This window comes from Dermochelys coriacea, chromosome 8, assembly GCF_009764565.3.
Source record: "Dermochelys coriacea isolate rDerCor1 chromosome 8, rDerCor1.pri.v4, whole genome shotgun sequence".
NCBI classification, from domain to species: domain Eukaryota; kingdom Metazoa; phylum Chordata; order Testudines; family Dermochelyidae; genus Dermochelys; species Dermochelys coriacea.
Window position 1 is genome coordinate 85,541,341 of NC_050075.1, and position 16,666 is coordinate 85,558,006.

Genomic DNA, 16,666 nt, shown 5'->3' on the forward strand with positions numbered 1-16,666 from the left:
ATATCTCACCACACTGTATGGGTCAGTTATGTGCTAATTTGTTTTTACAAATCAGACCCCAATTAGGGTAGAAAGCACAGGCTTTGGGTGGGCACTATGGGCCTGATCCCAAGCCTCTTAAAGTCAGCAGGACTCTCTCCCTTGATTTCAGTGGGCTTTGGATCAGGCCCCAAAAGAACATCTCTGCCCCCCGCCGCTTTCCAGTATCCAATTGAACTTTGAATTTGAATTCATTATTTCTGAGGAGCTGTCTGTTCATAATTCAAAGAAGACTCAAAAACATAACTCTACCAAGAGCTAGGTTTGGTGCATGCCCAGAGATCAGTTGTAATCTAACTTGTTGTTATATGACCCATGAAATACTAAATGGAAGGATATTGGGTTAAGTTACTCTTCTGTCTTTACTAATATGGTACAGCATTGCCAAGTGATTGTGTAAATCAATACTTGGCATAATTGCTATGATCCGACAGTTTCAAATGCAAAGGCAAACAAGGGATAAAGAAAGTAACCTACAACAGTTGCTATAGTACCGGTGTTTAATCTCCATGCATAACATGGTAAACTAAATTGTTTGTTTAAAGTTTAATTTGTCTGTGAGATTATTGTGAAACCAAAAAATATATTGCACATAAATCTGTTACCTTCCTCATGTTTTTCTTAGGATAATTTTTATTCCCCTATCTCCTTGAGAGCTCTTTTGTATACAGTACTTCACCTCTGTGTAAAAGAAATGAAGCCTGTGTAAACCAATTGAAAGTTAAAGGCAAAAATGTACAGACCAGCTCAGACTGAAACAAACCCAACTGTTCAACAGATTACTCATTCATCATATAACAAAATATCTTGCACATCTTCTGTGTCTTCCATCAGACTACCAAGGTACTACACAAATATTAATGAACTAATTAGTCTCACCTTTCGCCTCTGTTGAGGTAAATATTGCTAGTCCCATTTTACAGAAGTGGGAACTGAGAAACAAAGGTGCTAAATTTTCATAAATATGTACTAATAGATGCCTCAGTTTTTGGTGCCCAGTTGGGACACCTTGGATTAGATTTTCAGAACTTCCGAGCATCTGCAACTCCTGTTGAGTTCCAATGCAGTTTGAGCACTCAGTACCTTTGACAATCAGCCCCTAGTTATCTCAGACTGGGCACCCAAAAATGGAAGTGCCTACATTTAGTGGAGACTTTCCCAAGGTCAGCCAACATGTCTGGGATAGAGGCAGGCACAGAAGCCCCATTTCTTGGCTCCCTGACCATCCTTCTTGACTTGTGGTTCTTTCAGTTTTTCATTGATTATTAAACAAGAGACGCATGCATTTGTTTGTTCTGGATGGTCATGTGCATTAAAAAGGATGTTTAATACATAGAAAATAGAGATGGAAGAGAGCCACTAGGTTAAATTATCTTGGACAGATCCTGGACCAGACTGGGCCCCCATTGTGCTTCTCTAGTGACATGAAGGGGACTTGAAGTTGCCCCAAATGGAGCTCTGACACACTGTCCCCAAACCACTTATGTAGGGAATGAGTTGGGGCAGAAGTTGGTATAGCCTAAGCACTTTGCACTCTATCAATCATGAGCCATCACAATGGCCTGTAAGGGGCTGTTAGAAGCAAGTGCAGTTTAGAGTAGCAGTCATGAAGCTGCTCGCATTGCACTGGGGCTGAACCATTCCCAGTACAGGAGGAAGAACAGGTGATGCAAAGCCATCTGGCATCTTTGCCTCACGTGTATCAAGTGTAGCTCAGTGCACCTGATGCTTAAGCTCTCCCCTGTTCTGCTAGTGGAGTCTTGTTCCCTGTAGTACATTTTTAAGCTCTTTGTTGGGCTGTTCTAGTTTTAAATGTCCCAAGTAATGGATTTTCCACCTTTTTCTCTTGGGAGAGTATGCTAAAATCTGCTTGGACCTTATTTACTATTCCACACTCTGGAAGGAAAATAATTTTCCTGATATTCAGCCTACATATTCCTTCTGTCATATTTAATCCCATAATGAATCAATGAGTAAGTAAAAGTTCAGAGTCAGGAGGTCTTGAATTATAATAATGGCTCTGCTGCTGACTCATTGTGTGGCTTTATACAAATCTCTTTGCCTCAGTTTCCCCATCTATAAAATGATTCTTGTATCCATTCTTCCTAGGGATGCTATAATTAATATTAGTTTAGTATATTAGAACTATCGTGTATGCTTATAAATGCTGTGTATTATTACTATCCTAATGCCACTAAGCTTGGTTACACCCTAAATAATTCTCCATTCCTTAGTGCTCTCTCACACTAAAATATGTGTAGAGGTTTACACCCTTACCGCTCACTATATGTATTTAGATTGAGCTTTTCATTGGAGTTTAAGTGAGTTAGGAGCCCAACTCCCATTTAAATTCAATGGGATATGGCTATCCAGCTTCTTTGGGTCTTTTAAATATCCCAGTGTTAGCTTCTGTAATCATCTATTGTAGTTATTACTAGTTAAAACAAACAAAAGGAAGTACTACTTCACAGAACACAATCAACCTGTGCAACTCATTGCCAGGGGATGTTGTGAAGGCCAAAATTATAGCAGTGTTCAATACAGAATTAGGTACGTTTATGGAGGATAGGTCCATCAATAGCTATTAGCCAAGATGGTCAGGGATGCAACGCCATGCTCTGGTTGTCCTTAGCCTCTGATTGCCAGAAACTGGGAGTGGACAACAGGGGATGGATCACTCAATGATTTCCTGTTCTGTTCATTCCCTTTAAAGCACCTGGCATTGGCCACTGTCTGAAGACAAGCTATGGGCTTGGACCATTTGTCTGACCCAATATGGCTGCTCTTATGTTCTTATGTAATTATTACTTATATTGCAGCAGTATTTAGGAGCTCCAGTCATGGACCATGACCCCATTGTGCTAGGTGCTGTACAAACACAGAACAAAACACAGTCTCTGCCCTGAAGAGCTTACAGTTTAGGTAGCTGGTCTCCTTAAAATCTCAAGGCCACAGTGCAGCACAGGAGAGATGGGATATCTAACTACTTTTTCCATGCAAAGTTCATATTGTACTTCAGGGTGGGCTGTTCTGTATCTTGAGCTTTCTAGGCTAGTAGCACTTACATTCTTGAAAGTCTAGTGACAGTCTTTCACCATGTCTTCTTCTGTATTAGTGTTGGCCTTAGATGAGGGTCCGTGTCCAACCTCTTGGGCACGCAGCATATTCCTAGACTAAGGAGAGTACAAAACTGATCTTCCAAATATGATGATAAAATTTGATAGCCGTTTTTGGAGGGGACAGTGGGAAGGCCTAGTATTCCCTTTCATATTATCTGGTTCTGGTTTAAAATGTGTATCTTCAGTTCTCAGGATGTCCATACAGTGTCTGGTCCAGATTCTGATTCATGCAGATAGAATTCTGAGTAGCAGCCATGTTAGTCTGTATTCGCAAAAAGAAAAGGAGTACTTGTGGCACCTTAGAGACTAACAAATTTATTAGAGCATAAGCTTTCGTGAGCTACAGCTCACTTCATCGGATGCATTGAAGTGAGCTGTAGCTCACGAAAGCTTATGCTCTAATAAATTCGTTAGTCTCTAAGGTGCCACAAGTACTCCTTTTCTTTATGCAGATAGAACAATCATAAGAGATGAGTGTGCACATAATGCACATTGGCCTTTTGTACCAGCTCTTCAGTGGCTTGTGGAATAAATTGACTTCCTTATTTAGCTTGAGAGTCTCAACCTTGCAGAGTGGATCTAATGATTTTCTGTAATGGGTTGTAGCTACAGTGGGGGAAGACAGAAGGAGCAATCTCACCATTACCAGCTGCACTTTAAACAGTACAAACAGCTGCTATATAGTGAGTGCAGACTAAAGCATAGTACCATAGAATCATGAGCTTGTAATGTCATGAAATGTGTGAATACGATGCAGTGCAAATTCTTTGCAGATGAATTCAGGCATATTTATATGGGGCATGTAGGATTGTGTGTCTTGTTTAAATAATATATTCTAGAAAGATGCATTGCTGTACATTTGAATGTTTTTAAAACAGCTCCTAAAATAGGTGGGACAGATACTAATCCTATTGCCATGAGTTAGTCATCTCATCCCATACAGAGCTTGAGTTCTGCCACTTTTAAGGCCAAATGAAGGACACATTTCTTTTAAACAGGCCTTTCCTCATTAATGAAGTAGCCTGCTGGCTTGGCAACATTTCCTCCTGGGAAACAACCACTTAGCTGAATCCTTGTGGAGAAAGTCTTTTAAAATGAAGAGAAAAGCTGGGCTCTTCTTTTGGACACACACAACTGTGACCTTTAGTTTTCTAAACTAAATGTCCCAAGCTATGTCTATAGACATTGCGGTAGTGGAAGAATTAGAACTAGAGATGCTGTAGAAAGATGCCCGACGGATTCATAACTACAGAGGAAACACTCAAGAAGAATGCTAAGGTAGAGACATAAGCTAATCAACCATTTTTAGAAAATAAATTTGCATCCTGGACTGACAACTTGTATGTTAATTTTCAAACCAGCACAAATAAAAATGGTCCAAGGTTTATTATAGAAACAGTATTTATGGATGCCAAAGACATGACTCTCCTGGGTAGTGATAATATGGACGCTACCTAGAAAGAGGAAAAAGAGGGTGATCTAGAGAAACGTTACTCAGAGCAATAGAGAAAGAAGGCAAATCCCTTAACAAGATACACAGAAGCCTGAACATATCAGCACAAAACTGAAATAAATGGTCGAAATTGGCGGATGCTCTATGTGCCTGATGTTGCGGGAGGAAAAAGAAAGAAAGATTCATGTTCTTTATATTTAGTGGAGCTAGAAGTTGCTGCTTCAATTGTATATATTGAAAGAGACAGATTCTCTGGTCTGCTAACTCCATTTTGGGCTACGTAAGTAGCTCAAAGAGGACTTAAATCAGCCGGAGAAGGCCAGTGGAGTTTTCCCCCTGTGTACGTGAACTCTGGTTGCATAAAGTGGGCAGAGACTGCTTAGCTGCCCTATGCACCATTCCCTTCCAGTGCCAGTCTAAAAGGATGGAGGGTGCATGTTGGAGGTGTGCTGGGGACAAGGAGAGGGGCGTAAGGAAGCAGATTTCTACTATGCTTGATCTTCCGTTGATGCAAATTAGAACTGTGCCTCTGTAACTCTAGCTTGCACCGGGGCCAGACATGTTGGGATTAGAGAGCTGCAACTGGCTCATTGATACCTTCCCGCCCGATCTCGCTATACTCAAACTCCAAGCAGCCAAATCTGGCCCCAAATTGCTTATGTGTAAATGTTCATTGGTGCTATGGGTATGATATTAAGCTACCATAAATCCAATAATTTCTTACTCTGGCAGACCTCTCATGGGAATTTTGTCTGAGCAAGAACTGTGGCCTGGGGTCCACAGTGAAAACAGTCTTTACTGGTTGATATTTTATTTAATGTTGAGCAAACAAAGGGACTGTGTATCATGGAATGAGTGATTTCTGGAGAAGATGTAAATCTCCCATGGAACAGGGGGATGTTACCTCTCTGGCACATTTAAAGGTTATTTATCTGACAAAATGCCTGAATTGTTTCTTCAAGACAGCATTTTGTGCATCTAAATTTCAGGTAGATAATTTATAACTTCAACACTAAACTCTGGGTTTTCATAATGTCTCTATGGTGACTTCATTTATTGGTTTCAGGTCACTCACAACCTACAACAGCCTTACAGACAAACACTTGGTTGGATACTTCAGCAATACAAGAATAAGACGGCATCTTCAGCGATCAGGGCTGGTAGGCTTTAAAGGCTCCCTTTTTGTTACTTTTACCTCACACTGCTGGGTATTTTTGCTTTTCAGTATAGAGGTAGGGTAGCCACTTTTAAAAATTTGCCCATCTAGACAAAAGCATATCATGGTGTCATCCCATGCCAGCGTGATGTAATGTGATCACATTTTGATGCTATGTAAGTTCATTGCATCAGAAGGTCATCTACTGCATTACACCCAACATCATAGTGCGCTCACATATGGCAGGACCCTATGGGATTTAGGGTCCTGTAAATATAGCCTGGTTGTGGAACACAGAGCTGTCGTGCTAAAATCTGGACAATCCTAGAGCATCGAGGGCAGGTGCTAATCCTGGGCTTGATACTGCAATGTGCTAAGTAGCATCAAAGACTTCACTGGGAGTTGAGGAATTTGCAGTTAGCGCACTGCTGGAGGCACTTATCACATTGCAGCATTGGAGGCTGAGGGATGCTCATCTTATTTAAGATGCACAGCACCATCATATGTGATTGGGCTGTAAATGTGTTAACTCATTAGTGGTAGGGGGTGTGTGCACGATAAGGCAATGTTAACTGGTTCTGTTCATACCACCGGTGAGACAATTCTCACACTTAAGATAGGTATTAACTTAATACAAATCATTCATTTTCTCCCAATTTAATATTATTGGATTAAATTAACAATTTGTGGAGACTGGAGGAGAGGACACTGTGGTTGAATTCCAGCAGGAAAAATTCCAACAGCATTTAAAAAAAACATACCTCCTAATGACCCAATTCAGATTTTCTAGTGTTATGAAAATTTCCCAAGTGACATTAGCAGCAGAATAAAACTGCTTCTGAATGCTGAGGATCCTGAACTTTGACTGGCTCGGGATGAGCTATTAACTGAAACCAAGGCATTGTCCCTTAATAATAAACATGATTGCCTATCGGTCATCTGTCTTCATGGTGTTGGAGACCATTATTGACATGGAACAATTCTGTACATAAACATTGGGTAATCTTAGCATAGCCCTGAGCTTGTGGCAGAGTTGCAGTAAGTCATTACCACACGTGAATGGCAGTGCATTACCACTCAGTAAGGCTGCTATTAAGACATGTCACTGTACTTCTATTTCAAATCTATTGTGAGAAGAACTTTTCTTTGAGTGATTACAATAGATCCAGTATGTCTTTGTTACATATTTCTGGTTATTCTTCTCAGAATCTGTAAGTCATAGTTAAACCCTATTAGATGATTGACTTATTTTTAAAAAACAGTGTCAAAGTTTAACCTATTGCCTATAAAGTCGGTTAGCAAATTCACAAAATTCCAATTAAAAATTGGGCTAATACCTTCACTTTTATTTTTCAGCAGTCTCTATTGTCTCTAATTGTTTCATGCAGTGTTGTTGTAGCTGGGTTGGTCCCAGGATATTGAGAGACAAGGTGAGTGAGGTAATATCTTTTATTGGACCAACTTCTGCCTCCAGGCCTCTCTGTGCTGCCTTCAGACCTGAAGAAAAGCTATTTGTAAGCTCAAAAGCTTGTTTCTCTCACCAACAGAAGTTGGTCCAGTAGAAGATACTATCTCACCCACCTGGTTTTTCTATGGTATCTAATGGAAGTGGGGGACATAATAAAGGTGCAGAAATGGTGTATGCATTCATATAGTTTTGCTCTCCTTTTGTACGTGGCTTTGTTTAGAATACACCTCGTTCTCTTCTCTTTTTCTCTATATTTATATTTTATTTGCTTATGGCAGATCTCAAGAAGTGGGAGAATAATATCTGAAAAGGAGTATCGACTAAATGCTATGAGGAAGGATCACCAAAGATATGTACGGGAATGCCTAGCTCAGGCCATATTTCACAAAGTCCTTGACATGGAGGTATGAACACATTATCCACGTATAAGCCTTTTAGAATAGTTCCTTAGTCATGTCTAGGGGCTGTTTACTAATGCTGGTATGCCATGGGGCTGCCACTAAGAAGAGGGGTATTTGGTGGAGAGGAGAGCATGAGTCTCCACTCTTGATGACTCCAACCAGGAGAATGTTTTTGGAACATCCCCAATCTCAACAGTCATCCCCCCATCCCCAAGACTCTGCAAGTAGTGGTGGAAGATGTGCCTAGTATCTGCTAAAGAGTGCTACTGCCAGCCACGTGAAGAGGAGAGGGAGCTATCTCAGAACTCAGACTCAGTCCCAAGGTCATGAGGGTCAGATAAATCATAATGCTTCTTGTGTGCCAAAAGATCTAGTCACCTCAGTGTATTGCTACTTATCAGCTTTTGTTAGAACTGAGAATTTGAATATCGTTATACACTCTTCTGTGTTTTTCTGAATGGTGGGTCTGTGTACAGCACAGCCCTTTGAAACTTTCCAGCCCTCACCATCTGTAGCTCAATTTCCATTTCCTAAAATGAAAAAAAGATGACTAACATTTGTTTAAACACAATTATCTCCATAATCATGTTGCATTTAGCTCTAGCTCACTATCCCCTTAAAGATTCTGAGCTTAAACTGATCCCAAGCTTCAGCTGCAAATTCCAACAGGTGGCAGAGCCTGGCATTTAAATAGCTGCCCTCGTCACTCTTGTTTGTGTTGCCCAGCTTGGCTTCTTAACCAAATATTCAATTAATGGTTTTCTGATTAACACAGTTCTTAAATCTGAATATTCAAATAATCCGATTCATTGTTCAAGCCTGCAGTTGTAGTTTCAAGCGTTAAAGCATCTGCTTCAGTCCTGTTTTTGAGGCCACAAATCTTATTGTCTCCACCAAACAACACAACATTGGAGTAGAACATTTGCCATAACTAGATGGAATTAACAGACTCTAAAACTGTCAGTAACACCCCCTGCCCCTGCATACACAATTTTTGGGGCAGGGACTGTCATTATGTTCTGTTCGCATGGTGGCTAGCACAATGGGGTCTTGGTCCAGGTGCTTGCTTCCTAATAAACATCAATTAGGGGCAAGATTCTCTCTTGCCCTCTGCTTCCACACCGAGGAATAAGACTGGTCCCCCTTCCACCCTCTTGGAGTGCAGCCACTCCTCCTCTCCCACGCAGCATTCTCCAGGAAGCTGAGACTCTCAGCTTTCCCCACAAAGCATTTGTACAACTAGTACCTAAGCAACATGATGGATGAAACCAGACCCAGTATCTTACTCAGCAGCCCCCTAAATCTGTCTCCGGGCCTGTCTTCAGCCTGCTTCCTGCTAGGTAAGTGCAGAGTCTACAAGATGGTACTAGGGAGCAAAGCTGTTGCACATTTGCCTCCCTTCCCCCCCCCCCCGCACCTAGAGTAGGAGAAAGGAATCTGTTATAATTATAGTCCAGTAGCAATTACTTGCCCCTGCTGCCCCCTCCCCCATCCCCCCCATGAAGGCAGATTGCAGTGTCATTTCCTTCCGCAGGCACATATCATCTCCTATAGGAGAGCAGTTCAGGTTAATATAAATAATTAAACACATTGTTTATGGCTGTGGTATTCACTAAGCTGATCATCATGCAACTTTTCTAAGCAAAAGAAAGGAAAAAAAAACTTACCAATGTTCCCTCCACCCATACAGTTCTTCCCTCTGTATTCTGCCCTGGCAGGGGGAATAGCCTCTGTAGAAGTAAAAGCTGACTGGGCCACTATAGTGTTCAAAATGTTAATGTTGGGAAGGGAAGGATTTCACATGCTGAAGTGTAAGGCAAGTCAATGATCATTACAGGGCAGTGATCAATGGGTGTAATAACCAGGAGGGCAGATGAGAAGTACCCAAAGCTGGAGCTCAGCCTAGTTGTGTTCACTGACACCTCATTATGGTAATTAATAGGATTTCTTGCATTGGCAGCGTCATCATCAGCTAGAAATTAAAAGAAAACTGGAAAATGTTGTGAGAAAGGACCGGGTTCAGAGAATCAAGGTAAGGATGTGTCGCGTGAGTGTACTGAGCACTTGGCAAACTTGCTCTCTGTTACTCGCCTCTGCAAGATTTTTATCAGAACCAGCCCCACAATAGTATAGAGTCGTTTCAGGGGTCTTTATTCTGGAACCACTGTGTTTGGGCTTGATTGTACAGCCACTGGACTTGTGGATATCCCACGGAAGTCAGTGGCTGTTCTAGCCAGGAAGCCATAGACCTCCCATGGCAAGAATATCTCTCCAGCTGAATTTCTTCAACTCCTGGCTGGAGCACTTAAAAAACCGTACTGGGGATCCCATCTTCTCAATCAGTCTCTTATTCTTTATCAGTAAAAGAATGCACATACAGCAGAGGGCATGCAGTATTGCCAATCCCACATGTTCAAAAATCATAAGATTATGTAAGAATAATAGATTTGGTGTTCTTTTTATTTGTCTTCCTCTTTTTGAGCCCTTGGGGGTCACATTTTGAAGCTTTCTCCACAGCCATGAGGGCTAGAAACTGACTTTTTCTTTAAGAATGAAGGCTGAAATCATCACACATCCACTTGACTCCAGGAGCTGGGGCTTTAAGGAAAACAATAATTATTGTGAGACTCATGACAAAATCATGAGAGTTGGCAACACTGGGTATGTTAAGCTGTCTGGTTTTTTGATTATGTGCAGAAAGAAATGCAAATCTTTCAGGCATTTGAATTTCACTTTTCTCTGCATTCCAGCTGTGACCAGGAGAAGGAAAAATAAATGAAAATACCAATCCTGTAATATTTACAGCCTCAGCCCCAGTATAGGAAGTACTGGAGAGAAACTGTGGTTTAGAGTCTGCCCTAGTTTGTATTCAGGACCCTTTATGGCACAATGCCTGCCTCAGTGCTGGATAATTTTGAACTCCTGACCAGAATCTAACACTGCTCCCCTCAGTGGGAACCCTGTGGTTGGTGCTGGTGTCTTCTGTCCCTTGGGGTTAATCCCCTTAGGGACTCAAGAGATAGGCTGATGCAGGGAGGTGTAATTACATCTTTCTCCACCATCTTCCGCTAATCTGGACAGTATTTGATCTGGGATTATGCAGTAAAAGGGATAGCGGATAGAGGCACATCCAGCCCTTCGCTGCCAGAGGCAGAATCACCACAATATGGAGACTTTGAGAAGGAACAGATGTCAAAGGAAGGAAGTAGGGGATTGCAGAGGCTCCTCTAACTTCAGAAAAGAAATGGGGCTTCAAACACAACTAGGTGTAAGAGACTGAAATACAGAGGGAGAGGGCAGAGATTCAAAACGTACACAGAAACGAGGGGAGGAGGAGTAGAACTGATGGGGTTCATCAAGTGTTTGGACAAGACTAGAAGGGGAGGGAGAAGGGAAAGGGACAGAAAGATGGGAGAGAAGCAAGAGGCCCAGGAATCAAAAGGAATGGGCGATTCTCATTGTCTTCTCCTTGCTTCTCTCCCATTCTGTCCTTCTGCCCCTTCCTCCTACTCTAGTATCAGACCTGCATCTCTTCTTCCATTTAAAGGATAATGACCTAAGCTCCTGCCAAAGCGGATAGTTATTCGCAGATGCAGAAGGCTGGTTCAGGGTTCCATGATGAGATCTATAGCCTCCTCTCCCACCAAGAGCTCAGATGTGTAACTTTCTCTTCCTCTAGGTGGAACGATCAAGAAGATCAGTGGAAGATATTAATCCTCTGCTCTCTCCACACCCCCCTGCTGCTCCAAGGAATCACTATGGACGCCATGCTTTAGTTGATGGAGAGCAATCCAGTCCTTCTCAATCAGTGAGTCTTATCAAACACCCCTAATCCTGCACCATTCTATAGACACCTATTACATCTCTACTTTCTAGCATTGACTGGCCTGACTGCTCCAAAAGGAGTAGGATTAGGCCCTTATTGAGGGAGGTGGGATGTCAGTTCTTGGAGAACGGTGACTTTGTTTCATGATAAACCTGTTTTCGTACCTTAATTCTCTCTTTTTATTTGCACCACCCTCCAAGATCACTACAATAAGTATTAGAGCGACAGTAGGCATGTCTACTCTCACGGCAGTGCTGCAGTGCAGCTGCACCAATGCAGCTGTGCCACTACTGCACATCTGCTGAAGATGCTCCATGCTGATGGCAGAGTGCTCTCCCATCAGCAAAATAAAACCATCTCTGTGAGTGGTGGTAGCTATGTTGATGGGAGAAGCTCTCTTGCTGACATAGTACGGTCCACGCCGGCTCTTAGGTCGGTGTAACTTATGACACTCGGGGGGGGGGGGGCATTGTACGGGGAGACTTTGGCAAACCAGTAAAGTGCCTGAAACCACTATGGCTAATTGCTAAAAGCAGCCAAGTCAGCAGGCTGTAAATTGGCCATTCAGCAGTCTCAGTTTAACCAAGGCAGGAGGGGAGGGGGGGGGGTGCCACAGAGAGGGCAGCTTGACCTTGCATCTTTCCTGATAAGAGTTGTGTTGCAGTTGCTGATACATGCTGTCATAAATATAAAGGGAAGGGTAAACACCTTTAAATCCCTTCTGGCCAGAGGAAAAACCCTTTCACCTGTAAAGGGTTAAGAAGCTAAGGCAACCTCACTGGCACTTGACCAAAATGACCAATGAGGAGACAAGATACTTTCAAAGCTGGAGGTGGGGGAAACAAAGAGCTCTCTTTGTCTGTGTTGTTTTTTTTTGCCAGAACCAGAGCAGGAATGCAGATCAGAACTCCTGTAAAGAGTTAATAAGCAATCTAGTTAGATATGCGTTAGATTCTGTTTTGTTTAAATGGCTGATAAAATAAGTTGTGCTGAATGGAATGTATATTTGTGTCTTTTTGTAACTTAAGGTTTTGCCTAGAGGGATTCTCTATGTTTTGAATCTGATTACCCTGTAAGGTATTTACCATCCTGATTTTACAGAGGTGATTCTTTTACTTTTTCTTTAATTAAAGTTCTTCTTTTAAGAACCTGATTGCTTTTCCTTGTTCTTAAGATCCAAGAGTTTGGGTCTGTGTTCACCTATGCAAATTGGTGAGGATTTTTATCAAGCCTTTCCCAGGAAAGGGGGTGTAGGGTTTGGGGGGATTTTGGGGGGAAAGACATTTCCAAGTCGGCTTTTCCCCGGTTATATTTGTTATACACTTGGTGGTGGCAGCAATAAGGTCCAGGGATAAAAGGTAAAATAGTTTGTATCTTGGGGAAGTTTTAACCTAAGCTGGTAAAAATAAGTTTAGGGGGTTTTTCATGGAGGTCCCCACATCTGTACCCTAGAGTTCAGAGTGGTGAAGGAACCTTGACACATGCATTTTAGAAGAGCAGGATGTGCCCCAAGAATGTCTGTTGGGGCCTCAAGGCTGCATACTCTGGAAAAACCCACACCTGGTTAATCGATAATCAGAAGGAACCTCTTGCTTGACCATTGAAACTGCTTACTTAACAAGTTTGCTTTAAGGGACATGTCAATATATAAATAAGGGGAAAATGTTTGAGGTGGTGGGACTCTTCAGGACTGGACTCTCTTTCTGGATGCATCTTGTGTTCCCCACTGGCAGACGGGCTGCTGCTGTGCCATTCAAGAGCTACACTCAGCTTTGGTAATTATCAAGGGTTGGGGGTATTTTACTAACCTGTTGCAGACATGTGTATAAGTGCTTGAGACTAGGTAAAGTTTAGCTTTAAGTGAAAGCACTCTTGTGTTGTCCTGTTTGTGCCAGCCATCTATAGGTTGGACGGCTGTGTCTCCCCTGATTTATTTCCTGACACCACCTGGCACAGAGTAAAAGTTACCAACAGCTTTGGGTTGAAAGATCCCCAGGTAACAGGGTGGTTTATTCACACCCCTGAGCGACATAACTTATACCAACCTAAGCTGTAATGTGTACATAGCCTAAGTTGTCTAAATTATGGACATCTTTATCATCAATACCAAAGCTGGGAGAATGGCTATAATCTCGTTATAATCACAAGTGGGCTGCGTTGTTAACTGACAATAGAAAAAGCTAGATTGTAGCCAAGACTTTTCAGAAGTGAATAGAGAGACATGGTGAGTGAGGTAATATCTTCTATTGCAGTGGTGCCCAAACTTATTACACAGGAGGGCTACATAAACCTAAGAACAATTTTGTGTGGGCCAAACAGATTCTACATATTTTAATAAGGGCTTGTTATGTTGGCATAAGTTATGTCACTGAGGGCTCTGAATAAACCATTCCCCCTGAGTGACTCTTTTACTCAGTTACACTGACCTAAGAGCCGGTGTGGACAGCTTCTCCCGCCCATGTAGCTACTCCCTCTTGTGGAGGTGGTTTTATTATACGGATGGGAAAGCTCTCTCCCATTGGCATAGAGTAGTTGCACCACATGCGTTACAGCAGCACAGAGGCATCCGTGCTTCTAGTGTAGACTAGCCCTAAGATTTAAAGTCTCCTGTACTGATTTATATTTTAAGTTCAGCTTGTTTTGATGTATTTAGATAGGTTGTTCCTATGTACAGTATTGTCTATTTACACACTTTTGTAAACTAAAATGATGTAAACAAGACGACCAAACATGACTGAACCAGCCATTAGTGTATTGTGTTGAAGCAGGCTGCTGTTCATAAATTGTGCACCCCGTTCTATTAGACCAACAGAAGTTGGTCCATTAGAAGATACTACCTCATCTACCATGACTCTTTAATACCCTGGGTCCGATACAGCTACAACTACACTACATACAGAAGGGAATAGTGATTTTCAGTGCTCCAGGTTTTGGGTGCCCAATTTGAGACACCTTAAGGGGACGTGATCTTCAGAGGGAAGGTTTTCAGCTCTTTCTAAAAATCAAGCTTTTTTTAATGTCTCTCAACATAGGCACCCATATTCTCTTGTCAGTTTTGAAAATCTTGATCAATAACTTTTTTGCATCCTCAAGAGATTTGTATGTTGGGATTATGCACCTTGTACCCTGTTGTAAGCCCTGTTTTCATAAATACATGTTTCTACTCACCTTTATTTTACAAGAAATCTACATGTCAAATTGCAAGAGCTTGATTAAATAACCGGTTAAAGGTTCATCTATAATTGTATTGAATCCCTTATTGCAGTGGTTCTCCACCAGGGGTACATGCATCCTTGGGGGTACACAGAGGTCTTCTGGGGGTACACCAACCAACTCATCTAGATATTTGCCTTGTTTACAGCAGGCTACGTAAAAAGCACTAGCAAAGTCAGTGCAAGCTAAAGTTTAATACAGACAATGACTTGTTTATACTGCTCTATATACTATATCAGTGTTTCTTAACCTGGGGGAGGTGCCCCTTGGGGGGGATCACAGGATGGGTTTAGGTGGGGCCACAAGTGCAGGGTCAGCATTACGGGGTGGCAAGCAGGGGCCGCACAAAGCTCAGATACACGCTGAAGTTGAAGCCCCACGGCCTGGGGCTGAAATCAGACTCCTGAAAGGGGTACAGTAGTCTAGAAAGGTTGAGAACCACTGCCTTATTGGATTACTGCTAGGTTCTGAAATGTGCATGAATGTTCATTTTAAAAGGCTGTTTTCTTATTTCACTTGACCAGTCTTCCTCTCCTCGGCCAAACACTGCACCAGGAAATATGCAACGCCCAGTCCGTCTACAGCCACTTCCTGGATATCCCACAGCAGGATCCACACCCAAGACTTCTTCAAGATCCAAACAAAAGCTCTTGGAACTTGAACATGATCATCAGTTTCCCAGTGGGGTTAGCCCTTGTTTTTTTTTATGAGAATTACATAGTTTTAGGAACCCATCAGAAAGAATGACTTAAAAGTAGACTAATACTGTACATCTCAGAATTGTGAACCACAGATTGTGTTTAATGCACAATTATTTATCATCACTTTTTTCCCTTCTTTCCCTTCCTTTTGTTTTGCAAAAGACATTGTCCTACTGACTTCATATTCAGACCTGTATCACAGCATTGAAAAACACAGTGGATGCTTTTTTTTATAGAGTAGTCTTTCTTTGCATATAAAATTTTCACTCTCTGTGGAGATTCTTTATAGGGGGAGTGCCTACCTCTTAACAGGGACAGCTGAGGGTATTTGTAGAGGATCTAGATGGCACTACTATAAGGTGGGTGCATAGTTGGTTGGAAAACCATTCCCAGAAAGTAGTTATCAGTCATTCATAATCAAGGTGGGAGGCACATATCAAGTGGGGTCCCACAGGGATCAGATCTGGGTCCGGTTCTGTTCAATATCTTCATCAATGATTTCGATAATGGTAAAGACAGTACACTGATAAAGTTTGCAGATGATGCCCTGCTGGAAGGGCTTGCAAGTGTTTTGGAGGATAGGATTAAAATTCAAAATAATCTGGATAAACTAGAGAAATGGTCTGAAGTAAATAACAGGAAATTCAGTAAGGACAAATGCAAAGTACTCCACTTAGGATGGAACAATCGGTTGCACACATACAAAATGGGAAACGACTGCCTAGACTGTGGAAAGGGATCTGGGAGTCCTAGTGGATCACAAGCTAAATATGAGTCAACAGTGTAACACTGTTGCAAAAAACCCCAAACGTAATTCCTAGGGTGTATTTCAGGCGTGTTGAAAGAGGCAAGAAGTAATTCTTCCTCTCTACTCCACACTGATTAGGCCTCAGCTGAAGAATTGTGTCCAATTCTGGGTGCCACATTTCAGGAAAGATGTGGACAAATTGGAGAAAGTCCAGAGAAGAGCAACACAAATTTTTAATAGTCTAGAAAACATGATCTATGAGGGAAGATGGAAAATATTGGGTTGGTTTGTTCTGGAGAAGAGAAGATGGGCAGGTGGGAGAGGAGAAGGGGAGAACAGACATAAGTTTTCAAGCACATAAAAGGTTGTTACAAGGAGGAGGGAGAAAAATTGTTCTCCTTAACCTCTAAGGATAGGACAAGAAACAATGGGCTTACATTACAGCAAGGGAAGTTTAAGTTGGGTTTAGGAAAAACTTCTTGTCAGGGTAGTTAAGCACTGGGATAAATTGCTTAGGGAGGTTGTGGAATCTCCGTTATTGG

The 16,666-nt window shown here is 42.0% G+C and overlaps 1 protein-coding gene across 7 annotated transcripts in view; it reads left to right on the top strand.

The window, feature by feature from the left end:
* ERICH3 (glutamate rich 3) overlaps nucleotides 1–16,666 on the top strand; it is a 64,198-nt gene that overhangs the window by 9,060 nt on the left and 38,472 nt on the right. For 4 of the 7 annotated variants that reach the window (XM_043520119.1, XM_043520116.1, XM_043520120.1 and 1 more), the window contains exons 2-6: nucleotides 5,678–5,771; nucleotides 7,514–7,639; nucleotides 9,579–9,668; nucleotides 11,316–11,444; nucleotides 15,200–15,361. In XM_043520119.1, coding sequence (XP_043376054.1) covers nucleotides 5,678–5,771; nucleotides 7,514–7,639; nucleotides 9,579–9,668; nucleotides 11,316–11,444; nucleotides 15,200–15,361 — 601 coding nt within the window. The remainder of the gene's footprint in view (nucleotides 1–5,677; nucleotides 5,772–7,513; nucleotides 7,640–9,578; nucleotides 9,669–11,315; nucleotides 11,445–15,199; nucleotides 15,362–16,666) is intronic. The other 3 variants (XM_038412375.2, XM_043520118.1, XM_043520121.1) reach the window with 1 other exon arrangement.